Genomic DNA, 27973 nt, shown 5'->3' with positions numbered 1-27973 from the left:
GCAGGAGATATCATGCATGAGCCAAAGATCTCAAATTAATTTCAATATAATTACAAAGCAGAAGTACCTGTCAATAGCAAAATGGGTAGTCCTGAGTTGTTCAGAAAAGGTTAACATCAACCAGTGGATCAGTTTAAAGCCTACAAGTCAGGGTAATACATAAATTAGGTCATCTGTAAGAATGTTCATCCATTCAAAAGATGGCTTGTCCCTCAAAGTCTACCTTGTAGTTTTGTTTGTTTGTTTGTTTGTTTTTTGGACAGGCAGAGTAGACAGTGAGAGAGAGAGAGAGACAGAGAGAAAGGTCTTCCTTTTCCATTGGTTCACCCCACAATGGCCAACGCAGCCGGCACACAGCGCTGATCCGAAGCCAGGAGCCAGGTGCTTCTCCTGGTCTCCCATGGGGTGCAGGGCCCAAACACTTGGGTCATCCTCCACTGCACTCCCAGGCCACAGCAGAGAGCTGGACTGGAAGAGAAGCAACCGGGAAGGAGTGACCAGGACAGAATCCAGCGCCCCAACCGGACTAGAACCCGGGGTCCCAGTGCCGCAGGTGAAGGATTAGCCTATTGAGCCACGGCGCTGGCCTATCTTGTAGTTCTTAATAGCCACTAGAGGTCAGATGATAGATGACTACCAAATGTAAGAAAAATATGAGGGGCCTGTGCTGTAGGTTAATCCTCCGCCTGCTGTGTCAGCATCCCATATGGTAGCCAGTTCGAGTCCCAGCTGCTCCTCTTCCAACCCAGCTCTCTGCTATGGCCTGGGAAAGCAGCAGAAGATGGCCCAAGTTCTTGGACCCCTGCACCCACATGGGAGACCAGGAAGAAGGACCTGGCTCCTGGCTTCAGATCAGCGCAGCTCTGGCCATTGCAGCCATTTGGGGAGTGAACCAGTAGAAGGAAGACCTTTCTCTCTGTCTCTCCCTCTCACTGTCTGTAACTCTACCTCTCAAATAAATAAATAAATAAATCTTTAAAAAAAAAAAAAGAAAAATACGAGCAGTCCTTGCTTTGCCTGGCAGGGTAAGGCCACAACACAGTCTTGCAAGCTGAGACTGTGCAGAGCCATCTTAATCATCAGTGGGGAAACCACAACTGTTCCAAGACCTATAAAAATATCTGTCAAATCAGTAAAAACTCTTACTGCATAAAGAATGGAAAGCTAGCACCAGGATTTATTTAGTGCACTGTAACTTACAACACTGTCTCTGGTTATAGGACTGGAGTCTCCAGTGGTGGCAGCAGCAACATTCCCACTGTCAGTTATTCCTTTATACTCATTTTTCCTGTCTTCACCGCCCCCTCCCTCTCCTCCCCTCCCCTTATTTGTGGGGAGGGGAAAAGATTGAGAGCTGGCTCTCATTTGCTACTTTACTCTCCAAATGCCTGCAAAGGCCAGAGACTGGGCTAGGCCAAAATTCGAAGCTAGGAGTGCAATCCGGGTCTCTAACAGAGGTGACAGGAACCCAACCACTTGAGCCCTCACTACTGCCCCTCAGAGTATGCACTGGTAGGAAGCTGGCATTAGGAGCCAGGGCTCGGAATCAAACCCAGGCACTCCAACATAAGATATGGGCATCTCTTTGTTTTCAGATTTATTTATTTATTTGAAAGACAAAATTAAAAAGAGCGAAGGAGTAAGGGAGTGGGGAGGGGAGGGAGAAGGAGAGAGGGAGGGAGGGAAGGAAAGAGAGAGGGAGAGGGAGGGAGGGGGAAGAGGGAGGTAAGAGGGGAAAAAGGGAGGGAGGAGGAGAGAGGGGGAAGGGGAGGAGGAGGGAGAGATGGCCACAAGGCCCGGGGCTGAGCCTGGCCGAAGCCGGAAGCTTCATCTGGGTCTCCAATAAGGGTGCAGGGGCACAAGCACCTGGGCCATCTTTCACTGCTTTCCCAAGAAAATTAGCAGGGAGCTGCACTGAACGTGGAGCAGCCAGGACTCAAATCAGCACCCAGACGGGACACCAGAGTGGCAGACGGCAGCTTAACCCGCTACACCACAATCCAGCCCCAACATGGGCATCTTAACTGGCAACTTAACCACTAAGCTAAAGGCGCACCCCACTTCCCTTTTTCAATTACCTATTGGGGTCCTGTGTCAAGTGGGCTTATTACTGGGAGGCAGGCTTTCCTGTCTGTATGAAGTGAGTAACAGATGGCATCTGACATTTATGCAGTGAATTCTGATTTGCAACGTCTGCACTTCATAAACTCACAGATAATGTATCATGGTACATGTATGTATGATACATATCTATGGTAATGTATCATGGTAACTGAAATCTGAATCTTGGAAGACTCGTGTTATTTAACTAAACTGTGGCAAATGAAATCTGTGTGTACCAGAACTGTGCAAAGTAAGGACTGCCCACATAGGACTAGGCTACAAAAGAAAAGATTTTATTTATTTATTTGAGAGGTAGAGTTACAGCCTTCTGGGGAGTGAACCAGCGGATGGAAGATCTCTCTCTCTCTCTGCCTTTCAAATAAAATAAATCTTTAAAAAATAATTAAACTGTGTCCAATGGGAGTCAGGATTACTCACAAAAAGATTCCATAGTTTATAAAACTAGGAAACACTGGGCTAAGATCAACTCATTGGATATCAATAGGCTATATCAGAGAAAAATGAACACTGTAAACTCCATGATGGGGGGCAGGGAGGCTTGGGGCTGTGGTGCAGGTTAATCCTCCACCTGCAGCACCAGCATCCCATATGGGCACTGGTTCTAGTTCTGAGACCTCCTCTTCCAATCCAGCTCTCTGCTGTGGCCTGGGAAAGCAGTAGAAGATGGCCCAAGTGCTTGGGCCCCTGCACCCATGTGGCAGACCCGAAGAAAGCGCCTGGCTTTGGACTGGCCCAGCTCCAGCTATTGCGGCCATCTGAGGAATAAACCAGAAGATGGAAGACCTTTCTGTCTGTCTCTCCTTCTCACTGTCTGTAACTCTCTCAAATAAGTAAATAAAATCTTTTTTTTAATTATTTTATTTATTTTTTTTTTTTTGACAGGCAGAGTGGACAGTGAGAGAGAGAGACAGAGAGAAAGGTCTTCCTTTTGCAGTTGGTTCACCCTCCAATGGCCGCCTCAGCCGGTGCGCTAATCCGATGGCAGGAGCCAGGTACTTCTCCTGGTCTCCCATGGGGTGCAGGGCCCAAGCACCTGGGCCATCCTCCACTGCACTCCGGGGCCACAGCAGAGAGCTGGCCTGGAAGAGGGGCAACAGGGACAGAATCCGGCGCCCTGACCAGGACTAGAACCTGGTGTGCCGGCGCCGCAAGGCAGAGGATTAGCCTAGTGAGCCGCGACACTGACCTAAATAAAATCTTAAAAAAAAAAAAAAAAAAAACTTCATGATGGGGATCTAGCATCAGTGACAAATACTGCACTCTGGCCTAAGGTCTTTCTTCTTTCTTTTCATTTTTTTCCATAAAACTCTTCACAGGGCTGCTATTCCCACTGTGAGAAAGTGCTTCAGAAGTTAGTTTTCAGGGAGCTGGCACTGTGGCACAGAACAGGCATTACAGGTCAGTGTTAGTTTGCGTACTTGGCTGAAATCCCTGGGCCCCTGCTACCTATGTGGGAGACCCAGACAGAGTTCCTGGCTTCTGGCTTCAGCCTGGCCCAGCCCTGACTGTTGTGTGACCACTTTGGGGAGTGAACCAGTGGATGGAAGGTGTCTGGTCTGTCTGTCTCTCTCTCTCTCTCTCCCTCTCTCTCCATGTCCATCTCCCCCTCTCTCTGATACTCTTTCAAATAAATAAATTTTTAGACTTCCCTGCATTGAAGAATTTAGTATAAATTTAAAACTTTTATTATTACAATTTAAATTCATAAAATCAAAATTTGTTGTTTTACAGTTTTATAATCAATACAAAAATACCAAGAAATCAAACATACTGTAAAACCACACAGTGAACAACACAGGAGATCAAATCAGTGAAGCATCACCAAGCACTCCCTGAACACCAGCAATGCGTGTTAACAGCTGCATATACCGAAGAAGCCAGGAACTGCTCACACACTACAAGTTCTTTAGATTTTTACTTCTTTATCTTCATTTCATCTGAAAGGCAGAGACACCCAGAGGAACAGAGACCTCCCTTAACAGCCAGGACCTGGCCAGGTGGAAGCCACGAGCCTGGAACTCAATCCGGGTCTCCTAGGTGGGCAATAGGGACCACGGACTTACACCATGACTGTTCATCCCAGGCTGCACATCAGCGAAGAGCTGGGTCAGAAGTGGCAAAGCCAGGACTCGAACCAGGTGTGACAAATGTCCACCCCAAAACTTTGTAAAATTCTCTTTTTAACCTCAAAGTAAATGCATCAAAGATGTTAGTCTCCAGTTACTCCTACTACAACATGATTAGCAAGTATTTCTAGAATACTTAAGGCAGAAGATGCAAGGCTGAGTTCTCTTACCTTGAAGAGCTGCCAATTCTGTCAAAATACAAGACCTATATGAAAGCAACATAAACCATGTCTTGAAGTCAGCCATCTGATGTTCTTCTGGGTGAAACCATCCAGGAGTTAAGTCTATCTCTGTCCACCAGACAGAGTGTCTGTCCCAGGGAAAAATTTCAAGCTACTACTCAGCACAAGCACTCTGACTTGAAAATTCCAAGCTTGTCACTCCACTCCTGGCTAGGCCCATCCTGGAGTTAGAATGACAGAGTTTTTTTTTCAAGTTAAGAGAATAGAAAATTTGAAGCAGCAACTGGCATTAGACAAAGCAGATTAAGAGACCGCAGGAAAAGAAAACTGCAAGGAAAGGGATGAAACACCACCAACCACTGCCCCTAGGTTGGGGCCAGTGAGCACTCAGCAGTCCAGAACCCACACCACAGAGAAGCCTGGGGCTAGTGAGCACTCAGCAGTCCAGAACCCACACCACAGAGAAGCTGACTGAGGGCCGTGACAGTCGGCCATCAAAACTGAGTAACGCAGTTTCTATTAACAACATAATATATCTGTCAAAATTCTTTTCAAAATAGTCTCTATCTAAGTAAGTTTATCTCCTCAGTAACTTTTTAGTGGACACTCAGTTACATTTCCTAAGTGGAACCTTCAGTCATAGGAAAATCTTATTTAAGAAGATCAAGGCCGGCGCCACGGCTCACTAGGCTAATCCTCCGCCTAGCGGCGCCGGCACACCGGGTTCTAGTCCCGGTCGGGGCGCCGGATTCTGTCCCGGTTGCCCCTCTTCCAGGCCAGCTCTCTGCTGTGGCCCGGGAGTGCAGTGGAGGATGGCCCAGGTGCTTGGGCCCTGCACCCCATGGGAGACCAGGAAAAGCACCTGGCTCCTGGCTCCTGCCATCGGATCAGCGCGGTGCGCCGGCCGCAGCGCGCCGGCCGCGGCGGCCATTGGAGGGTGAACCAACGGCAAAAGGAAGACCTTTCTCTCTGTCTCTCTCTCTCACTGTCCACTCTGCCTGTCAAAAAAAAAAAAAAAAAAAAGAAGATCAAAGCACTCCCCAAAGATGATAGTGGTTGCCAGTTTTCTTACATAATAATTCAAACATGAAATGTTCACATTGTCTTGCAACTGTTCCTATGCTAAGGTTAGTTACCACTGTGATGTTTCTAGTTTTTTGAAATACAGGAGATTTTAGGGTGGGGAACCTTTTTTCTGCGATTTGAATTATTTATAACAACATTCACAAGCCATACAAAATTATCAACTTAAAAATTAGCCCAATGGGGCTGGTATTGTGGCGTAGCAGGTAAAGCTGCCGCCTGCAGTGCTGACATCCCATACAGGCAGCCGGTTTGAGACACGGCTGCTCCACTTCCGATCCAGCTCTGCAATGGCCTGGGAAAGCAGTAGAAGATGGCCCAAGTCCTTGGGCCCCAGCACCCGCACGGGAGACCCGGAAAAAGCTCCCAGCTCCTGGCTTCAAACTGGCCCAGCTCCAGTCATTGCACCACTTGGGGAGTGAACTAGCAGATGGAAGACCTCTCTCTCTCTCTCTCTCTCTCTGCCTCTGCCTCTGCCTCTCTGTAACTCTGCCTTTCAAATAAATAAACAGACCTTTTTAAAAAATTAGCCTGCTGTAGATTTATTGATTTCAAGTCCCACCTGCAGTTGCCCTGGCAGAGCCAGAGCAAATAATTTCACAGGGCTTATGCGACCTGAAGGCTGGATAGTCCCCGCTGCTGCTCTAAAGGAAGGCAGAAATAAACCAGAGATAGCTTCAAATTAAAATCAAGTCACATGTAAACTTCGAGGAAGCACATCTTCTCAGAGCAGCGGAACCAGACAACTAGTCAGTGAGGTAAGGGAGCAGCTTTCATGTTCTACTTTGACAGCTACACTCAAAGTACATCTGCACACAGAAGCGAGTAAATGGAACCACGTCATTATAGAGGCATTAATACGAAAATGTGACTATCACATCAAAAACCTGTCCTCAGAGTGTGTGCCTAAGACACAGGTGAAGATGCCCAGATACCACACTGGAGCACCTGATTCAAGTCTGTTTCACTCCCAGGTCCAGCTTCCTGCTAACTTGCACCCTGGCCAGGAGCAATGATGACTCTGAGAGGGGATCCCTGCCCCCGATGTGGGAGATCTGAGTTTCCAGCTCCCAGTTGAGTCCCTGCTCAGCCCTAGCTGTCACAGGCATCCGGGGAGGAGACTGGCAGATGGGGTGCATTCATTCTCCCTCTCTGTCAAACACATTTTAAAATGTTCCTAGTGAAATTAAATTCTATTTCAAATCCAACATCTCTTATGTATGGACCTTTCTTCTCATTAGTAACTTATCTACTAATTTAGGTTGGAATCTTCCAGACACAGCTCTGAAGCAAGCTTTCACACAAGAGGTGATCCCTGGAGAGTAGAAAAGTGAGACAGGGAAAGCTAAGCCATGGAGGGTACCCTAAGGAGCATTTACCCCTCTGGGGCTTTTGGAAGACTAAGCAGAAGAAACTTCAGAGTGGTTCCACTCAAGGGGTGATATTTGAAGGCTAGCCCGAAGGCATTAACACCCCAGCATTTCCAGTCTCGAAGGCTGTCAGGCCTGGTCTCAGGTGCCTTCAGCAAGAAGTATTCCACCAATAGGGACAGAACTAGAGATGCAAACAGAAAAAGTCTTGGGTATGGGCAGGCTCCTATAGAGCTTGCTACCTCTGTGCTATCCCAGCCGAGTCAAGCCCATATGCACACACGTCACTGGCTCACTCTTGCTCTCAACACCCAGTGCTCCTCTCCTTTCCTCTGGTATCCCATTATCCTCTCAGGGATAAACACGGTACAAGTGCATGCATACTTAAGTACAACAGACAAATTTATTAAAGGTAACAGGTATAGAGTAACAATACTTGGGCAATATTTAATACTTAATTCCTGAACAAAGATTATAAAGACAAAGCTGTCCAATATGAGATGAGGAAATCCAAAATTGATTGTGGAGAAGAACCACCTCCATCTGGAGGGAAAATTCATCACTCCCAGCAACCTCCATGTCAGTCCCAGAGACACACATCAACATGACGACCTGGGGCTGGCGTTGTGCTACACATGAAGCCACCACCTGAAACACCAGCATCGCATATGGGCACCAGTTCACATCCTGACTGCTTCGCTTCCGACTCAGCTCCCTGCTAATGTACCTGAGAAAGCAGCGGAAGACAGCCCAAGTGCTTAGGCCCTGCCCCGATGTGGGAGACCTGGATGGAGTTCCAGGCTCCTGGCTTTGGTCTGGCCCAGCCGCAGCCACTGTGGCTATTTGGAGAGTGAACCAGCAGATGGAAGATCTCCCTCCCCTTACCCCTCCTTCTCTCTCTCTCAGTAAATCTTTAACAACAACAACAACAACAAAAAGATAAGTGTTAAGCTAAATTACATCCAAGTATTGGGGATGGAAGGTACAGAAAAGGGTGGTGAGAGGTAGCTCTGAAAGCAAGGTAGGAAAGCAAAAGAGGCCAGGATGGTATTCCAGCTCCACCTCCAATTCAGCTTCCTGACCATATGCCTGGGAGCAGCAGGTGAGTGCCCAAGTGCAAGACCTGGAAAGAGCTCCTGGCTCCTGGCTCCTGCCTGGCCCAACCCTGGCTGTTGCTGCCATGTGGGAAGTGAACCACCACAGGGAAGATCTCCCTCTACCTTCCAAATATATAACTAAATCTTTTTAAATAGATAAACAAGTAGAGGTGAGAGTCTGACTCAGCAGTTAAGATGCTGCTTGGGGGCCTGCATCAGTATCAGAGTGCTTGGCTTTAAGTCCAGCTCCTAATAACGTGCATTCTGGGTGGCAGAAGGTGATGGCTCAAGTTCTTGGGTGCCTGCCACCCACATGGGAAACCCAGACCGAGTTCCAGGTTCCTAGCTTCAGCCTGGCCCAGCCCCTGCTACTGCTGGTATCTGCGGACGGACCAACTGAGGAAAGGTGTTCTCTCTCTCTCACCAACGCCCTTCAAGTAAAGTAAAATAAGGAAAGAAAAATGTTTTAAACAGGAAGTTTAATAAATAAGCAATAGATGTACAGCATGTTTCATGGTGAAAAGTGTTAAGGAGAAAAGAGCCTGCCTGAGGGTGGGGAATTTCTGTTTTCCAATCTATATTAGAGTGGGTAAAGAAGTGCCCACTGGCCGGCGCCACGGCTCACTAGACTAATCCTCCACCTAGCGGCGCCGGCACACCGGGTTCTAGTCCCAGTCAGGGCGCCGGATTCTGTCCCAGTTGCCCCTCTTCCAGGCCAGCTCTCTGCTGTGGCCCTGGAGTGCAGTGGAGGATGGCCCAGGTGCTTGGGCCCTGCACCCCATGGGAGACCAGGAGAAGTACCTGGCTCTTAGCTTCGGATCAGCGTGGTGCACCGGCCGGCGGCCGCAGCGCGCCAGCCGTGGTGGCCATTGGAGGGTGAACCAACTGCAAAAGGAAGACCTTTCTCTCTGTCTCTCTCTCTCACTGTCCACTCTGCCTGCCAAAAAAAAAAAAGAAGAAGAAGAAGAAGTGCCCACGGAGCAGGTGACGATGGCACACCAGGGGCAGTGCAGGAAGAGCCAGCCTTGGAACAGCTGAAGGAAGAATGTTCTCAGCACACTGAAAGCAAGCACTGGCCCTGAAGTGAGAGCCAAGTCTGGTCCGTGTGGCTGCTGTAAAGTAGGCAAAGGAGCGGGGGCAAGCAATGTCATCAGACAGAATGGCGGGACAATCTGTAGGTTCCTACAGGCCATGGTGAAGGCTTTCAGAAGAGTTAAGAAGACTCAACTCGGGGCCAGCACTGTGGTGCAGCGGGTTAATGCCCCAGTCTTCAGCAACAGCATCCCATATAGGCGCTGGTTCGAGTCCCGGCTGCTCTGCTTCCAACCCAGCTCTCTCTGCTATGGCCTGGGAAAGCAGTAGAAGATGGCCCAAGTCCCTGGGCCCCTGCACCCACATGGGAGACCCAGAAGAAGCTCTTGGCTCCTGGCTTCGGATCGGTACAGCTCCAGCTGTTGCGGCCCATTGGGGAGTGAACCAGCAGATGGAGGACTTTTCTGTCTCTCTCTAGACCTCCGCCTCTCTGTAACTCTGCCTTTTAAATAAATAAAACTCTGCCTTTCGAAGAAGAAGAAGAAAGAAGAAGAGGAGAAAAAAGAAGAAGACTGAACTCAACATGGTTTCAAGAGGATGGAGGGTGGGGAGTAGGATCCTGGCCACTGCAATTACCCCCTCTTGTACAAGGGCAGCCACGGTGCAGGCAATAAGAAGGCTACGACTGAAAGCAGGCCGGCAGGGTGTGCGGAAGAGTCCGCTGCAGATTCAGGGTGACTCCGAGCTTCTGCCCTGAGCAACGTGAAGGAGTGGCCTGCCATTCAGTGAGATGGAGGAGGAAGAGATCTGACTGGGAAGGGAAGACGTGCTGGAGCTCAATGTGGATACACTGCAGTTAGTTCACCTCCTCTTCTTCCAGGTGGAGCTCAGAGGAGGGGGCTACAAAAGGTGTAGGGATTCAGAGGCTATTCCCATACAGATGGACTCTGAGTCACCAGCTCGGTGAGCGCTGGCAGAGAACTAAGGACGGGCGCCCAGCTAACGGGAGCAGAGAGACCAGGTGCACAGGCACTGGGGCCAGAGCACCGGGACTGCCTAGGAGCCAAGGAGGGTGAAACTCACTGCTGAGTGCTGAGAACGGTTTCATACACCGGTACCCAAGTTTCCCTCACTGCAGCCTACGTGACGGGCACTTCCTACTGGCACTTCACACAGAAGAGGAAGAGCCCAGGAACCCTCAAAACCAGTCTTCAGGAGAGAAAGCTCCCATGCGAAGTTTCTGCAGCCATTAATGGGTAGCAGCCACAATGTCTGCTTCAAGGGCACCTTCTAGGCCATACTTTGCAACTCACTGGCTCAGTCAGGGTGCTATCCAAATCGTTTTGCCTTCTGATCTTTGGTCAACTTTTTTTTTTTTTTAAGATTTTGTTTATTTATTTGAGAGGTAGCGTCACAGACAATGAGAGGGAGAGAGAGAGAGAGAGGTCTTCCATGTGCTGGTTCACTCCCCAAATGGCCGCAAGGGCTGGAACTAGGCCAATCTAAAGGCTGGAGCCAGGAGCTTCTTCCAGGTCTCCCGCACAGGTGCAGGGGCCCAAGCACTTGGGCCATCTTCTACTGCTTTCCCAGGCCATAGCAGAGAGCTGGATGGAAGAGGAGCAGCAGGACCTGAACCTATGGGATGCTGGCGCCGCAGGTGGAGGATTAACCTACTGCGCCACAGCGCCTGCCCCCTCAAGATTTTTTAAAATTGTCTGCAGGTTCCTGAACAGTGGCACTATCTCTAGATTCTTCAGGACTCTTACATGCATGTACACATGTACATATATACAAATACAGGTATTTGTTATTATTAAAGCTTCCATGGGATGCTTTGTACATGAAAAAACCACACTGGACCACATTTTAGTTTCTCTATGAAACAGCAATCACTCTCTGAAACAGCTTTCACACATGAAAAACATCAAATTACAAAGTATAGATTCCTCCAGTTTTCACAATTTCATGTTTTACTGCACATGGTATCAAACTATATTCTTACTAACTGATGAACAGGAGCCAATGTTAGATGTTTGAGATTTCTGTCTTTTAGGTTTAAGGAAAGCAACATCTAAATTACAAAGGAAGAGAAGTGCTTCCCAAAGCATCCTGAAAGTGGTTTTCATTCTCCCTCACAGAACATATGGAAAGTGTTTCATTTCCCTTCCCCACAGTAAAATATATATTGGATACACTGTCACTATACTTTCTCTAACACTGATTTTCTCAATATTCGAATTACCACATAAGTGCAACTTATAGCCTGGCAAGAAGAACTTTAAGGGGCCGGTGCTGTGGCACAGCGGGTTAATGCCCTGGCCTGAAGTGCCGGCATCCCATATGGGTGCTAGTTCTAGTCCCGGCTGCTGCTCTTCCTGTCCAGTCTCTGCTATGGCCTAGGAAAGCAGTAGAAGATGGCCCAAGTCCTTGGGCCCCTGCACCCACGTGGGAAACCCACAGGAAGCTCCTGGCTCCTGGCTTCGGATCAGCACAGCTCCAGCTGTTGCAGCCAATTGGAGAGTGAACCATCGGATGGAAGACCTCTCTCTCTCTCTCTCTCTCTCTCTCTCTCTCTTGCTCTCTCTCTCTGTCTCTCCTCTCTCTGTGTAACTCTGACTTTCAAATAAATCTTGAAAAAAAAAGTCTATTTCAGATCATCAAACTTATATGTCAGTATCAGGGTTTTTTATGCTTCCTTTCTTTGATCAACAGTCCCTTCAGCAAATAAAATTTAAAACATGACACAGATAGTAAAAACTTCAACGTCTAATGTTATAAACCTGCCTTAAGATACTGAAATGCTTGCCAAGAATAAAGATTAAACACAAAAATATTACATTGTAGCATTGTTAAAATAGTAAGAAAAAGAAACAAACAGCTAAAGAATCCATCAACAGAGGACCAATTAAATTATAGCAGATTCTCAGAATGGAAGTCTATGCAGCCATTAAAAAGAATAAGACAGTTGTACATATTGGTATGAAAAGGTTTCCTAGAATTTCTGGATATTTTAATAAACGAAAAGGGTAAAATACTTATATTTAGTATGATTCCTTCCTTCTGGATGAACTTAAAACTCTTCATGGCATTTATCACTGGGGGAGTGGGAACTGTAAAAAGGTGACAAAGACTTTCACTTTTTTGGGGGGCGGGGGGAAGTACATGAGGCTCCTGGATTCTCTAAAGAGAGGGAGAGAGAGATCTTCCAACTGTTGGTTCACTCCCCAGTGGCTGCAACAGCCAGGGCTGGACCAGGCTCCCGCCAGAAGCTTGTGTTTCTTTTTTTTTTTTTCTTTTTTTTTTCTTTTTTTTTTCTTTTTTTTTTTTTTTGCCTGGACAGGCAGTTAGAGAGAGAGAGAGAGAGAGAGAGAGAGAGAAAGGTCTTCCTTCCGTTAGTTCATCCCCCAATTGGCCGCTACAGCTGTGCCGATCTGAAGCCAGGAGCCAGGTGCTTCTCCTGGTCTCCCATGGGGTGCAGAGCCCAAACACTTGGGCCATCCTCCACTGCCTTCCCGGGCCACAGCAGAGAGCTGGACTGGAAAAGGAGCAACCAGGACAGAATCCGGCACCCCAACCAGGACTAGAACCCGGAGTGCTGACACTGCAGGCAGAGGATTAGCCAAGTGAGCTACGGCACCGGCCAGTCTTTCATTTTTTTCAATCTTTCTATGTTGTTTTAATTTATTTTTAAAGACTTACTTATTTGAAAGAGTTACAGAGAAAAAGGCAAAGGCACAGGGACAAGAGAGAGATCTTCCATCTGCTGGCTCACTCCCCAGATGGCTGCAATAGCCGGCCGGTGCTTAACCAGGCCAACGCCAAGGGTCAAGATTTTCATCCAGGTCTCCCACGTGAGCCATCTTCCACTGACTGCTTGGGCCATCTCCTGGTGCTTTTCCCAGGCCATTAGCAGGGAGCTGGATCAGAAGTGGAGCAGTCGAGACTGGAACCAGAGCCCACGTGGGATGCCAGTGAGCCAGGCTGAGTCAGGAGCAAGGAGCTGGGAACTCAATCTGTGTGTCCTATGTGGGTGGCAGGACACCAGTCATTGGAGCCACCACCCTCTTTACATGGGTGCACATCACAGGAAGCTGGAACTGGCAACAGAGGAGCCAGGACCCACATCCAGTGAGCTTCAGTATGGACAGTGGGCCTCCTCAATGGTATGCCCATCTCCAGGGCAGGATGTGAGCAACATCGCTTTCCTCTCCCTACTGGACACCAGCAGCAACTCAGTCCCACCCCCAAACCAGCTGCCTCTAGGGGCAGGTGTTTGGCACAGCAATTAAGACACGGCTTGGACCATCTGTACCCCATACCAGAGAGCCTTGTTTGAGCCCCAGTAATTCTGCTTCAGTTCAGCTCCCTGCTGATGTGCCTCTGAGAAGCAAAAATGACGGCTCACTTACATGGGTACCTGCCACCAACATGGGAGACCACACTGAGTTCCACGTTGCTGGCCCAGCCCTGGATGTCATGAGTATTTGGGGAATGACTTGGGGAGTGGAAGACCTCTATCTCTGTCTCTAAGCCTTTCAAATAAAATGAAAAAAAGAAATCTGTAGACCTTGCCAATCCTCCCTGGGGGGCCAAACCTTACCCATTTGAGAACCACTGCTATATATAAACTTACAAGATATATCAACAGACCATAGTATATAGACCATATCTGGATCTTGATTTAAACAAACAGTTAAAAATGTATGACCACCTGGGACCACACTACACTGTTCTACTTGTGTGTGTGTGTGTGTGTGTACTGATAACCACTGAGGTGGCGTGATGACACCTGGAACCACACTACACTGTTCTACATCTGTACATGTGTGTGTGTGAGCTGATAACCACTGAGGTGGCGTGATGACACCTGGGACCACACTACACTGTTCTACGTCTGTGTGTGTACTGATACCCACTGAGGCGGCGTGATGACACCTGGAGCTGTACTGCATGGTTCTACATGTGTACGTGTCTGAAATGTCCACTTAAAAACCAAGGTGTCTGGCAGCACTCAGCTGAGTGACAAAGCAGCCAGGCACTGCGTCCTGAGCACTTGAACTGATGTCTACCTGATGCCCCGCCCATGCTTGCTCACACTCAGAAGCTCTCAAACTATTCCACCTTAAAGAGAAAACAGTCACTGTCTTTTTGAAAGACAAATTAAAAACGTAAACTCCCAAGGTAACTTAAACCTCTGGGTTCACAAGCACAGGTTAGAAAATGCTGCTACGGGAAAATCCTGCTGCTCAAGGTTTTACAGACTCCTCTATATCAATCACTTGTTAAGAACTTCTTCCTTCCTCTGTTTCACTTATTCTTTTCAACTTTGTTTTATTTAAAAAACTACCAAAGACAGAGGTATGTTTTAAATTTAGATATAGAATATTATCTTTAAATTTAGGTCTAAAATATCACCAAGACGCTATTTAAGAGGCTGGCGCTGGACACAGCATTCCAGAAGAGCACCAGTTCAAGTCTTGGCTGCTCCACTTCTGAACCAGTTCCCTGATAATGCACCTGGGAAAGCAGTGGAAGATGGTGCAAGTGCTAGGGCCCCTGTACCAGCATGGGAGATCAGAAAGAAACTCCTGGCTCCTGGCTTCAGATCAGCCCAGCTCTGTCTGTTACAGCCATTTGGGGAGTGAAACAACGGATGGAAGACCTCTCTGTCTCACCCTCTGTCTGAAACTCTGCCTCTCAAATAAATAAATAAATCTTTTAAAAAATCAGTTCTCATCCTTAATATGTAAACTTAACCTAATTCGAATAAAATACCAACAAACTTTAAATGAAATTAGACGAGCTGATACTAAAGTTCATATAGAAAAATAAAACTGCAAGAACCATCAGGAAAACACTGGGAACAAGTAACTAGGAGAGTGGAACTAGCCTTCTCTGACTTGAAAACATGCTCTGAAAGCCGAACGACTCAAGCAGTGCAGCACTGGCACGTGGCTGGACAGGCAAACCAGTGACGTGGAATACAAAGTACACAAACAGATCCAAGTATATATATAAAATTTTATACTGACAGATCTATCTCAAGTCACTGGGGCAAATAGGGACTTTCAAACAAACAATACTGTGACAACTGGGTGGTAATTTAGAAAAAAGTAAAATTGTAGATAAAGTCCCCTTTAAAAGAATTTCAGGAGAGGCACTGTAGCCCAGTAGGTTAGGCCACTGCTTGGCACTCCTACATCCCATACTGGAGTGCCAGGGTTCAAGTTCCAGTTACTCTGCACTCTCAGCCAACTTTCTGCTAATGTGCCTACGAGAGCAGATCATGGCCCAAGTGCCTGGGTCCCTGCTACCCACATGGGAGACTTGGATGGAGGTCCTGGCTCCTGGCTTCAGCTTGGCCCAGCCCCAGCTGTTGGAGACATTTGGTGAATGAAGGAATGAAGTTCTCTTCCTCTCTCTGTCTCTCCCTCTCTCTCTGTGACTCTGCCTTTCAAATAAACAAATTTTAAAACAAACAAACAAAAAAAAAAGGATTACTAATTATAACTCAAAACCCCAAAGTTTTAAAACCCAAGAGTCAATTTTAAGATTGACTTAATATTACTACATAATTTCTTCAAAAATGTTTTGCATGGCAAAAAAAAAAAAAATCATAAACATAACCAAAAGACAACTACAAAGTAGGGGAGAATACTTTTAAAACAAATGCCACAAAGGCCTAACGAGCCTAACACATGAAGAGCTCATAAAAATTGAGGAACAAAAAACCAAAAGCCTGATAGAATCAGAAGGTGTAAGCAGACAACTCTCAAAAAAAAGAAAATGGTCCTAAGCCATATGAAAAATACCCGTCATCTATAATTAGACAAATGCACATTAAAACATGGATGCCACTGTTCATCTACCAGACTGGCAAAGCTTAATAAAAAATGTCCTTAGCAAGGATGTGGTAAAGAGGCATTCTCACATACTGCTGGCTGGAACGCAGCCTGGGCCAACCATTCAGGAGGGAGACCCAGAACTCTAATAAAAGAGCACAAGCATTTTATCTCTCAACCAGGTAATCCCGCGATTGCAATCAAACCTAATGATACACCTCCAACAATACGAAAATACATATATCCAAGGTCTGATACATTGCAGCATTGTTTGTAAGTGCAAATGCTCACACACAAGAGAACAGCTTAATAAAACATGGTAGGTATAGCCACACGAGAGTACTATACAGCAGTAAAAAAGAACAAGGAAGCTCTCTATGAAGTGACATAGAGTGGTTCCCCATATATACCACCAAGTGAAAGGAGCAAAGTGCAAAAAAAGTATTTATACTATGCTGCCTTTCATGGAAAGAAAGCAGATATAATACACATGCCTCTGCCCATCTGTGGGATAAACTAAGAAGCCCTCCACACAGAAAGGATAAATCAGAAACTAAAGAGATGTGTTACAGGAAGTATATGGGCAAGAAATGAAAAGGCAGCAGATAACGGGAAAGCTGTAGGAGGGAGTGACACTTCTGAGTACATCTTTTCTCTTATACCTTTTTAGAACTGCAGTAATGTGTTACATACTCAAAAAATAAACCAACAATCAAAACCACCAAGGATATGGAAGGAACCTAAAATTCGATACAAACAGTAACAAATGAACCTAAGTGTATATAGATGAATGCTAAAACATACTAAAGTGGGGAAGATGGGGGGCCGGCGCTGTGGTACAGTGGCACAGTGGGTTAAGGCCCTGGCCTGAAGTGCCAGCATCCCCTATCCACGCTGGTTCTAGTCCCGGCTGCTCCACTTCCGATCCAGCTCTCTGCTATGGCCTGGGAAAGCAGTGGAAGATGGCCCAAGTCCTTGCAACCCTGCACCCATGTGGGAGACCTGAGCTCCTGGCTCCTGGCTTCCAATCAGCGCAGCTCTGGCCATTGCAGCCATCTGGGGAGTGAACCAGCAGATGGAAGACCTCTCTCTCTGTCTCTACCTCTCTCTGTAACTCTTTCAAATAAACAAAAATAAATCTTTAAAAAAAAATAAAGTGGGGGAGAAAAGAATTACTGTAAGTAACTTTGAATAACAGTACTTTGACTAGATGTTATAAGGGTAAAGACAAAAAGAACTATACACAAACTCTATAACCAGTACATTTGTTTCTCATAGGGGATGGGGTTAGCAATTCTAGTACTATTTCACTTCTGCACTAGGGTGAAACAAGTATCTATTTTGTAGATAATGGGAGCTGGGTATGTCATTGTTGGAAAAGTTACAAGGAGAAGGAGAAAGCTAACCTGTGGTGTTAGATTAGACTCAAATTACTATGAAAATGTATAGCTTTTAACATTTACAGATAGATCTAGAAACAAATATAGCTGTATATGCATGTGTCTGATAGTATGCTTCCTGGCTCTAACCATTGAGAAGGCCTAAAAGCCATGAGCCCATTTACTGCCAAACTTTAGTTTCTAAACATTACTCTTGAGTAAAAAGGAACCAGGATTCACACAAATACATAAAGAAATCATACAAGTTACCATTAATTCACACTATAATGGAAAAGTAAATAATCACTACAGTAATAAAACATAACTTCCAAAGAGAACCAAAAGTACAGCAGCTGTAAGATCAGCAGTGGCCAGCTGTTCAAAAGCCGTGCAAATTATCTTGGAATTTAAATTGAAAGATTCAACCAAAGCTTGCTCCACAACCAAATTCCTCCACACCTGTTCCTACTCTTGAGGCTCCCCCTCCCCACTTCAAGTCTGTAAAACTAAAAGCATTCCTTCCCATGAGAGATCAGGAAACTCAATTTCATACTAAGAACATAGGTTACAAGAGTATACCAAACAGCAATCTATCCCAAACTAATAATTTTTAAATATTTAAAAAGAAGTTTAATGAGAGAAATGTATGCCCCATGCATCACAGTATATTTTATTCAAATAGCAAAACTGAACATAAATATACAAAACTGTAAGAAGTCAAACACAAGTATTCATACATTCTCTTAGGATACACCGCCATATCAAAAAAGTAATCAAAAACGTTCAAAATATGGGGTTTTTGTTCTTATGAGACAAGTGTTTACCAAATAAATTACACTGTAACATTAAAAGACTCCAATATTAAGGTGAAAGGTATATAAAACAAATTTTAAAAATAATTCTAGGCTGGCGCCGCGGCTCACTTGGCTAATCCTCCACCTGCGGCACCGGCACCCCAGGTTCTAGTTCCAGTTGGGGTGCCAGATTCTGTTCCGGTTGCTCCTCTTCCAGTCCAGTTCTCTGCTGTGGCCCGGGAAGGCGTGGAGGATGGCCCAAGTGCTTGGGCCCTGCACCCGCATGGGAGACCAGGAGAAGCAACTGGCTCCTGGCTTTGGATCAGCGCAGCACGCCGGCCGCAGCATCCTGGCCGTAAGCGGCCATTTGTGGGGTGAACCAACAGAAAGGAAGACCTTCCTTTCTGTCTCTCTGTCTCTCACTGTCTAACTCTGCCTGTCAAAAAAAAAAAAAAATTCTAATCCCTAATTAAATAAAAACTGAAATATATTACAGGGGCTGGTGCTGTGGCGCAGCGGGTTAACGAAGCACCAGCATCCCATATGGGTGCTGATTCTAGTCCCAGTTGCTCCTCTTCCGATCCAGCTCTCTGCTAAGGCCTGGGAAAGCAGCGGAAGATGGCCCAAGTCCTTGGGCCCCTGCACCCACATGGGAGACCCAGAAAAAGCTCCTGGCTTCAGATCAGCACGGCTCCAGCCGTTGCGGCCAATTGAGGAATGAACCACTGGATGGAAGACCTCTCTCTCTTTGCCTCTCTTCTCTCTGTGTAACTCTCAAATAAATAAATAAAATCTTTAAAAAAAAAAAAAAGAAATATACTCCAATAATCAAAAACACTTTAAGTAAGTCCCTTATAAATACTCCATCCTCAAGGAAAATATGACAATTTTTTTACAAGTTTATGATAAAGAAAATTTTAATGGAAAACAACATAAAAAAGGTATCCAGGCATCTCTTTCTGGAACCCTGCCTTATCTGACCAACCTATACACTCCCAGAACAGACAGACTCACACCTGCAGCTGAGGACACAGAGACCTAGTGCCACCTACCTGGGCTCTGCATGGGACCAGCTGCAGCACCCCGAGCTTTGCAGCCCCGGGAAAACTACTGATGTCCTTTCAGCTACCTCACCTCTAAAATGGGGATAATGGTAACATGTATCTGATGTTATCAGAACAGTGCCCTTGATAAAACATCATTTTAGTGAGTTCTCTGGGCCCTGTAAAGCAATTATCTAACCAACTCCCACCCGTAGTAGTATTCCAGATAAAGTTTTCACAGTCCCATGAACTGAACTTTCAGTTCAAAGCATCTGTCGCCTGGATTACTACAGCAGCCTCACCTTTCCTCCCTCACGTCTCAGCCGCTGTCGCAGCCGGAGCAGTTCTTTCAAGGGTTACACTCAAAGTAAAGCATCTGCTCAGATAAAATCCAAAACACTAACCCTACACGATCCAACCTCGACCAGCTCCAGGTCACTCCACGTGGGCGCTCTGGCTCTCCCTGGCACTGACAGGCACCCCCAGCCTCACGACACTGCACCTCTCCTTCCGCTGGCTTGGCATGCCTCTTCCTAGACTGGCTGAGTACGAGGGTCTCCTCAAGGCCTTCCATAATCACACCCTACACAGCAGAACACTACTACCCCACCTCCCTCTCTTCCTCAACTCAAATTTGCTCCACAGTACTTCCCACTCTTTTGTCACAGACTGCTTTATCTCTGTTCCTCTGCTAGCATATGTAACAAAACAGCAAGAACTTTGTGCTGTTCACTGTTCCTAGCACCAAGAACAGCGCCTGATACAGTACAAGCTCTAAGCCAAAGTCAACACTCTACTTAACGATAATCATTAAAGTCGGGAACCAGAAGCAAATACAACTATAAAACAGTGTACATCATCTCCTAAATTTAAATTTCCAACTACTTTTAATGATTTAGTGATAAAAGTACACTTCTAACATTAAAATAAAATGTTTTTTAAAATCTTCAGTGCATAGGCAGCTCAGATTTTTACATCTCTATCCACTCACCTAACCAGCACCAAGACCAAAGTACAGAACACCACCTCCACCTCGGAAGCTCCTCTCACTCAACAAACCCCACAAGGACAAACACCATAATGGTTTCTGCCATGCAGCTGTCTGTATTTGAACTTCATATAAATGGAAACATCAGTATACCCTCTGTGCCTGGCTTCTGTTGTTCAACTTTATGAGGTTCATCCATGTTGTTGGGTGATCAATAGTACATTTCTTTCTATCACTCAGTAGTATTCCATTCAATGAATGTACCACAATTCAAACAATTTTCTCTTGACATCCAGGTTGTTCTAGTTTGGGGATAATAAGTAACACTGTCATGAACAGTCTTGGGCATGCCTTTTGGCAGTTTTATTTGTGGGGAGAGGGGTAAGAAAAATAACACCTTGGACTGGTAAAAACTCAAGGAACTAGAAAGTGGGCACAGCTGGCAAGAGTAAAGTGGAATAGCCTGGTGTAGGTATTAGGCAAAGTAGCTTAAGTCACCACTTGGAAAGCCTGCATCCCATATCAGAGTGCCTGGTTCAAGTCCCAGCTCCTCTGCTTCCAAACCAGCTGCCTGTTATGCATCCTGGGGGGCAGTGACAATGGCTCAAGAATGTGGGTCCCAGCCCCGCTGTGGCCTGACCCAGCACTGGCCATTGTGGGCATTTTGGGATTGTAACAGCTGATGGATGATCTCTGTCGGCTTTCTCTACCTTTCAAACAAAACTGATTTTATTTTAAGTATTATAAACAAAAATGAAATAACCTTTATGGAGAACAGTCTGGCAAAGGTACAAAAAGCCTAAAAACGTCTGCACCTTTTTATTAATGATTCTAGTTCATGGAGATTTCTTACTGAGTAGTCACCATCTGCCAGATCTTCTAAGTGTTTGACATGTATTAATCCATTTGATTTATTTTAAGGAAATAATCATGGATGCCCACAATGACATCAATCCTATCATAAGCAAATACCAATAGTAAACAAGGTAAATAACAACAGGGGAGTAATGTTTAAATGTACTTCCATGGAAACAGTGTGCAATCACTAAAAATGTTTTCAAAGAACTTTTAAAGAGAGGAAAAAGTTGGAAGTTGGGGCTGGTGATGTGGGGCAGCAGCAGGTTAAGCCACCACCTGCCACACCAGCATTCCATACTGGAAAACCAGTTCAAGCTCCAGCTGCTAATTTCCATTCCGCTCCCCATTAATGTGCTTAGGAAAACAGCAGAAGATGGCCCAAGTACTTGGTCCCCTGCCACCGTGTGGGAGACCAGGATGGAATCCTGACTCCTAGCTTCAGATGGACTCAACCCCGGCTGTTGCAGGCATTTGGGGGGTAAACCAGTGGACAGAAGATATCTCTTTCCCTTTCTGTCTGTCTCTCTCTCTCTACCCCCCACTCTAAACCAGCAGAGATCTCTCTCCCTCTCCCCTTCCCTCTGTCTCCCCCTGTAACTCTGCCTTTCAAATAAATAAGCAAATCTTTTTTTTATTTAAAGATTTATTTATTTTACTTGAAAGTCACAGTTACACAGAGAGGAGAGGCAGAGAGAGAGAAAAAAAGAGATTCCATCCTCTGGTTCACTCCCAATTGGCCGCAATGGCTGGAGCTGTGCCTATCTGAAGCCAGGAGCTTCCTCTGGGTCTCCCACGTGGGTGAAAGGGCCCAAGGACTTGGGCCATCTTCCACTGCTTTCCCAGGCCATAGCAGAAAGCTGGATTGGAAGTAGAGCAGCTGGGACTCAAACCGGCACCCATATGGGATGCCGGCACTGCAGTCAGCAACTTTACCCATTACACCACAGCACTGACCCCAATAAGCAAATCTTTTAAAAAAATGAAAATATATATACACATATACTTCAAATAGTAAAATGGTGTTTATCTATGGAAGACACGGGTATTTTCATATTCTTTAAACTTTTTTGCAACTTCCAATTTTTCTATAATAAATTACTTTCATCAATAAAAAAAAGAAAGAAAGAAAGAAAGAAAGAAAGAAAGAAAGAAAGAAAGAAAGAAAGAAAGAAAGAAAGAACGAACGAACGGACATGTGGGGGCCAGTGCTGTGGCTCAGCAGGTAAAGCTGCTGCCTGCAGTGCCGGCATCCCATTTGGGCGCTGGTTTGAGACCCAGCTGCTCCACTTCTGATCCAGCTCCCTGCAAGGCTCAGGAAAGCCCCAGGAGATGGCCCGAGTGCTTGGGCCCTGCACCCGCGTGGGAGACCTGAAAGAAGCTCCTGGCTCCTGGCTTCGGATCAGCCCAGCTCTGGCTGTCATGACCATCTGGGGAGTGAACTAGCAGATGGAACACCTCTCCGCCTCTCAAATAAAAAAATAAATCCTTTTTAAAAAAAAAAAATGTAGCCGGCGCCGTGGCTCAATAGGCTAATCCTCCACCTTGCGGCGCCGGCACACCGGGTTCTAGTCCCGGTCGGGGCGCCGGATTCTGTCCCGGTTGCCCCTCTTCCAGGCCAGCTCTCTGCTATGGCCAGGGAGTGCAGTGGAGGATGGCCCAGGTGCTTGGGCCCTGCACCCCATGGGAGACCAGGAAAAGCACCTGGATCCTGGCTCCTGCCATCGGATCAGTGCGGTGCGCCGGCTGCAGCGGCGGCCATTGGAGGGTGAAACAACGGCAAAGGAAGACCTTTCTCTCTCTGTCTCTCTCTCTGTCCACTCTGCCTGTCAAAAAAAAAAAAAAAAATGTGATTTAAGACTAATACTAAAGCGTTTACATTCTAATGGGGAGACAAGAGATAGTCCAACACAATTAAATTAGGACACTGAAGCAGCTTTGCATGGGATGATTTAAAAGTAGTATAGCAAGATATCCAGCTTGGAGATGGGGGGGGGGGGTAAGGGGTTATCAGGTGAGGTCATTACCAACCTTCCAGAAGAATTCAGAGATTCAGAGTAGAACTCCATCTCTAGACTGGAAGGCATCTTCCCAGGAAAATCCTGTCCCCCCCAGCTCACAGCCCTGGACTATCAGCTGGACAGTGGACCCTGCCTGGCAAGTACTCTCTTCTCCTCTCACTGGCAAAAGGGTGGACTGAGGGATGGACATTCCTGAACACCAAGGATGCAAGCAAAGCGTCCAAGTGTCCACAGGAAGGTGATCCGTCCGCCTGGTGGCCTGACAGCAAAGCACCAAGACGGGCCTGCCCTCCCTGTCACGAGACACACGGGGACAACTTTTCAGATTTCCTGATAACACAAACTCCAGGCAGAGCAAACCGAAATTTATATCAAGACTCACTGATTCTCCGAGTTTAAAAAGCAACAGAACAAGATAACAAGAAGTTATCCAGATGAGGGCAATTCTGTGTGTCCAACCTCCTAGGTCCCTTCCCTCCTTCTGCAGATGGGCCAGCTCCTGACCCCAGAACTGAGGGTGGAGACCAGTGATACAGCTTAGTCCTGCAGGGGCCAACTCCCATGGAGGCCAATGCTATCTGGTTAATAATTAACACATAAGGTATACTTTGTTGCATTAGAAAATATCATTCAACGGTACAGTCACAGGAAGAACACGTGACTTCACATACCGCCTTGCTGGGGCAACACAGTATCACTGCATTTGCTAACTTGTGACACCTGACCACATTAAAGTCACAAGAATCTGCTCAAAACAAAGTGGGCTCAAAAAAAAAAAAAAAAAAAAAAAAAAAAAAAAAAAAGCCTCTTCTCTCTGTGTAACTCTGACTTGCAAATAAATAAATAAATATTTTTAAAAAGAAGGCCATATACTTTAGAGTCCTTTCACAAACACAGAGTTACATAGATCCACAGGGCAGAGCAAGGAGGGCTTGGTGTTTCAGTCCTGCTCTCTCCTCTGTGCCCTCTACTCCTTCAGCCTCTCCTGTTTACCAATCTATACTCAAACATACTAGAAAATTCTCTATAAGACCTGAAGTTTTTCATGACTACAGCATTGTTACCTAAATTAAGATGGCAAAAAAAAAAAAAAAAAAAAAAAACAAGTCTAAAATTTACCAACCTATTAAATCTCTACACTGCACAATGGGACAAATTTCTGATGCAACTTAAAATGCCTCAGTTTTAGGGCCTGCGCTGTGGGGTAGCAGGTAAAGCTCCCAGCTGCAGAGCCGGCATCCCTTATGGATGCTGGTTCAAGTCCTGACTGCTCCACTTCCCATCAGGCTCTCTGCTAATGCTAGTGGGAAAGTAGCAGAAAATGACCCAGTGCTTGAACCCAGCACCCATGTAAAAGACTTCGAAAAACTCCTGGCTCCTGGCTTCTGATCAGCCCAGCTATAGCCACTGTGGCCATTTGGAGAGTCAACCAGCGGATGGAAGATCTCTGACTCTCCCTCTGTCTCGCACTCTGCCTTTCAAATAAAAAATAAATCTTTTTTTAAAAATGAAACTAAAGTAAAACCTTAAAAAAGCTTCAATTTCATAAAACAGTTCTTTGAAAAACTAAGCATTTACATAATCACTAGGGTTTTAATTCTATACAGAACTTAAATTTTTGAATAATCTATTCTAGTGGCTTAGAATTATTTTATGGAAACAGAGGATGTCAAAATAGAACTGGCAAGATTTGGTATCTTCAAATTTCACTTTTAGATACTCATAAAAATTCCGTTTACAGTAACAAAAACTTCCTTGGGTAATATTTTGTTAATTACAAGCGGCAAGGTTTAACAATATTGCACAACCATACAAAACTGCAGAAAACTAACGAACATCTTGATGCAAAACGAGGAGGCCACCTTTCTTTGAAAGGGATAACGTGTCTTGTTTTCCGTCGTCGACGTCGCCTAACCTCAACACTGATTAACTAACTGTACTTGAAAATTAAGTGAAACTGTATCTCGCAGTCGACACTGAAACCCTGTAATTTCTAGGGCTTTCTCTCCCCGGACCAGCAGAGGGAGACCAAGACATCTGGCCTGGCCCCGAGTGCTGCCGAGAAATTGGGGAGGGGGAGCGGAGGCTGCATTTAAATGCCCTCCTGTCAATCAAAGGACACTTCCTACCACCGCAGCCGGCACATCTGCTGCAGCTCGCGAGCGTGCTCTCGCCGGGACACAACAGCCAGCGGGGCCCGGAGGGACCTGCTGCACCCAAAGGTGACCGCAGGCTTCGCCGCGGCGCCCAAACACGGACTTCGGGAGCCCAGCCCCAACTAGTTTCTTTGTTTAAATGCCTGCGAGTCCCTCCCACGCCGGAGTCAAGAGGCTGTGGCGCCGCCTTTATTAGCCTCACACTTTGATTACAAAACACACGAGTCGGCGGCCTGGCTGCGGAGGCGGCCCGAGCGCTCGCAAACGTCAAAGCCGCGGCGCGGCGGCGGCCGGTGCCCCGTGAGTCAGCCGCCGCCGCCCGGGGTCGCCGGCCCCCGGGCCACGGCCACGGCGCTCTTTGTAAAGTTTGCGCCCGGCGCGAGCGCGGCGCGGGGGCCCGGGGAGGCCGCCGCCGGCCGCCGGGGCTGCGCTGGGGCGCGGGCCGCGACCCCGGGCGACCTGCCGCCGCCGGGCCCGGGCCCCCAGCGAGCGCCCCGCGAGCCCCCCGCGCGGCCGCCTCATCTGTTGCGCCGCCCCGCCGCCCCCCGTCCCGGCGCCCCGCTGCTCGCGGAAGTTTGACGAAGACGGGGAAGGGGGCGCGACGGGGACCCGCGGCGGGGGGGGACGCGCGGCCCGCGCCGGCCCGCCGCCTCCCGGAAGGAAGGCAGGGGCGGCCGGCGGCTCCCGGCCCGAGCCCGGGGCGCGGCGGGCGGCCCGGGCGGCCCAGGGGCTCCGGGCCCTCCCGGCGCTGCGCCCGCCGGCCGCGGCCCCGCGCCCCGGGCTCCCCCTGCCAACTTCTCCGTCGGCCCCCTTTGTTCCTGCTTGTTGTGGCGACTCTTCGCCCGGGCCGGGGAAGCCCACCGGCTCCCCTCGGCAACCTGCCCGGCGCCCGGCTAGCCCGGGGCCCCGCGCGCCCCCGCGGCCCGGCCCCGCGGCCCCCGGGACGCTGGACGCGGCGCGGCGGCCCGGCCAGGGGGAGCCGGCCGGCGGCGGCGGCGGCGGCGGGGCCGGCGGGGGCTTATTTACCTGCCGTGGAACCAGTCCTTGCAGATATCGCACTCGATCATGAAGCGGTTCACGTCGTACGGCTGCCGGCACACACAGTACACGGGCGGGGGCGGCGGGGGCGCCGAGGCCCGGCCCGGAGCCGCCACCGCCACGGCTGCCGCGGCGGCTCCAGCTGCTGCTCCCGCGGCCACCGCCGCCGCCGCTCCGGCCATCTTTAAAACACACACACGCACACACACACACACGCACACACACACACACGCTCGCTCGCTGCTCCGCTCGCAGACTGGAGCGAGCGCAGCCGCCAGCCAGCGCCGCCTCCTGCAGCAGCCGGAGCAGCAGCCGCGGCGGCGGCGGCGGCGGCGCCTCAGAGCGCGCGCGCGACCGCGGCGAGAGGGCAGCGGCGGCGGCGCGCCCCGCGCGCAGGCTGCGGCCCGGCGGCTTCCGGCGCTCGGCTCGGCGCTCGGCCGTGCGTGCCGCGCACGCGCGCGTGCTGCCTGCCCTCCGCGGCTGCCCGGCGGAGCCCGGGGCTGAGGGGCGGGCAGGGCGGCGGGCTGAGGGGCCGCGGGACGGCGGAGCCCCGGGCTGAGGGGCCGGCGGGCTGAGGGGCCGCGGGACGGCGGAGCCCGCGGCTGAGGGGCCGGCGCGGCAGGCTGAGGGGGCGGGCAGGGCGGCGGGCTGAGGGGCCGCGGGACGGCGGAGCCCCGGGCTGAGGGGCCGGCGGGCTGAGGGGCCGCGGGACGGCGGAGCCCGCGGCTGAGGGGCCGGCGCGGCAGGCTGAGGGGGCGGGCAGGGCGGCGGGCTGAGGGGCCGCGGGACGGCGGAGCCCGCGGCTGAGGGGCGGGCAGGGCGGTGGGCTGAGGGGCCGCGGGACGGCGGAGCCCCGGGCTGAGGGGCCGGCGCGGCGGGCAGGGCGGGCTGAGGGGGCGCGGGACAGCGGGCTGAGGGGCCGGCGCGGCGGGCTGAGGGGGCGCGGTGGGCTGAGGGGCGGCGGGGCCGAGCGCCGGGCTGAGGGGGCGCGGGGCGGGCTGAGGGGCCGGTGCGGCGGGCTGAGGGGGCGCGGGGCGGGCTGAGGGGCCGGTGCGGCGGGCTGAGGGGGCGGCGGGGCCGCGCGCCCGGCTGAGGGGACGGCGGGGCGGCGGGCTGAGGGGCCCGAGCGCCCGGCTGAGGGGACGGCGGGGCGGTGGGCTGAGGGGCCCGAGCGCCCGGCTGAGGGGACGCGGGACGGCGGGGACGGCTGGACGGCGGGCTGAGAGGCCCGAGGGGCCGGCGGGGCGGCGCGAGCGAGCCGGAGCCGGCGTCGCTATTTCTGAGGCGGAAGCGGGGGCCCGGCGACGCTCCTGCGGGGTGGAAAGGGGCCGGCGCCGCGTGTGTGCCTGCGGGGAGCCCCGCGCTCTTCCCGGGGGCGCCGGCCCGAGCACCGGGGCAGGCTGAGTGTCCCCTCGCGGGGTCGGCGGCGCTCGGTGCGTGGTAACTAAGCCGCCAGGAAAGGGTCTGATGCTGGAACTCCACAGGAAAACCGGGTGACAGATACCGAAGAGCACAGGCAAGCCTTGGAGTCGTAAGGTCCCGAGTCGGAGGACGAGTTGGGATCACTGAGTGAATACTTGTCGCCGCGTGTCTGCAGGGTGGGAAGGCCCGCGGCTCCCTGGCGGTGTTGGCGAGGGGTCCGTCCCACCGTCCCCAGGCACGGACGCGCTGGTCGATTCTGACCTCTCCTCTAGAGAGAAAACTCGCTGAAGATCCTGGATCATTGATCTGCCTCCACCGCACCGCTGCTTGGCACTTAGACTGCGGGAAGAGAAAAGCTTGCAAATCATGGTTGACCACAAAACGTCCATCTGTTGGAGAAAAAGGGAAAGTTAGGCTGTCA

General features: G+C 49.3%; 1 protein-coding gene across 2 annotated transcripts in view; it reads right to left on the bottom strand.

The window, feature by feature from the left end:
- KDM7A (lysine demethylase 7A) overlaps nt 1-26487 on the bottom strand; it is a 97048-nt gene extending 70561 nt beyond the window's left edge. Inside the window, exon 1 of one of the 2 annotated variants that reach the window (XM_051835658.3) lies at nt 26119-26487. In XM_051835658.3, the coding sequence (XP_051691618.3) occupies nt 26119-26312 (194 nt within the window). In that variant the 5' untranslated portion in view covers nt 26313-26487. The remainder of the gene's footprint in view (nt 1-26118) is intronic. The other variant, XM_089328710.1, reaches the window with a different exon arrangement.
- Between the last annotated feature and the right edge of the window lie 1486 nt (nt 26488-27973).

Source organism: Oryctolagus cuniculus, chromosome 3 (genome assembly GCF_051225735.1).
Source record: "Oryctolagus cuniculus isolate XC-2025 breed Fujian yellow rabbit chromosome 3, ASM5122573v1, whole genome shotgun sequence".
NCBI classification, from domain to species: domain Eukaryota; kingdom Metazoa; phylum Chordata; class Mammalia; order Lagomorpha; family Leporidae; genus Oryctolagus; species Oryctolagus cuniculus.
Note: the sequence above shows the minus strand (reverse complement) of the source record. Positions and strands in the feature narration are given on the sequence as shown.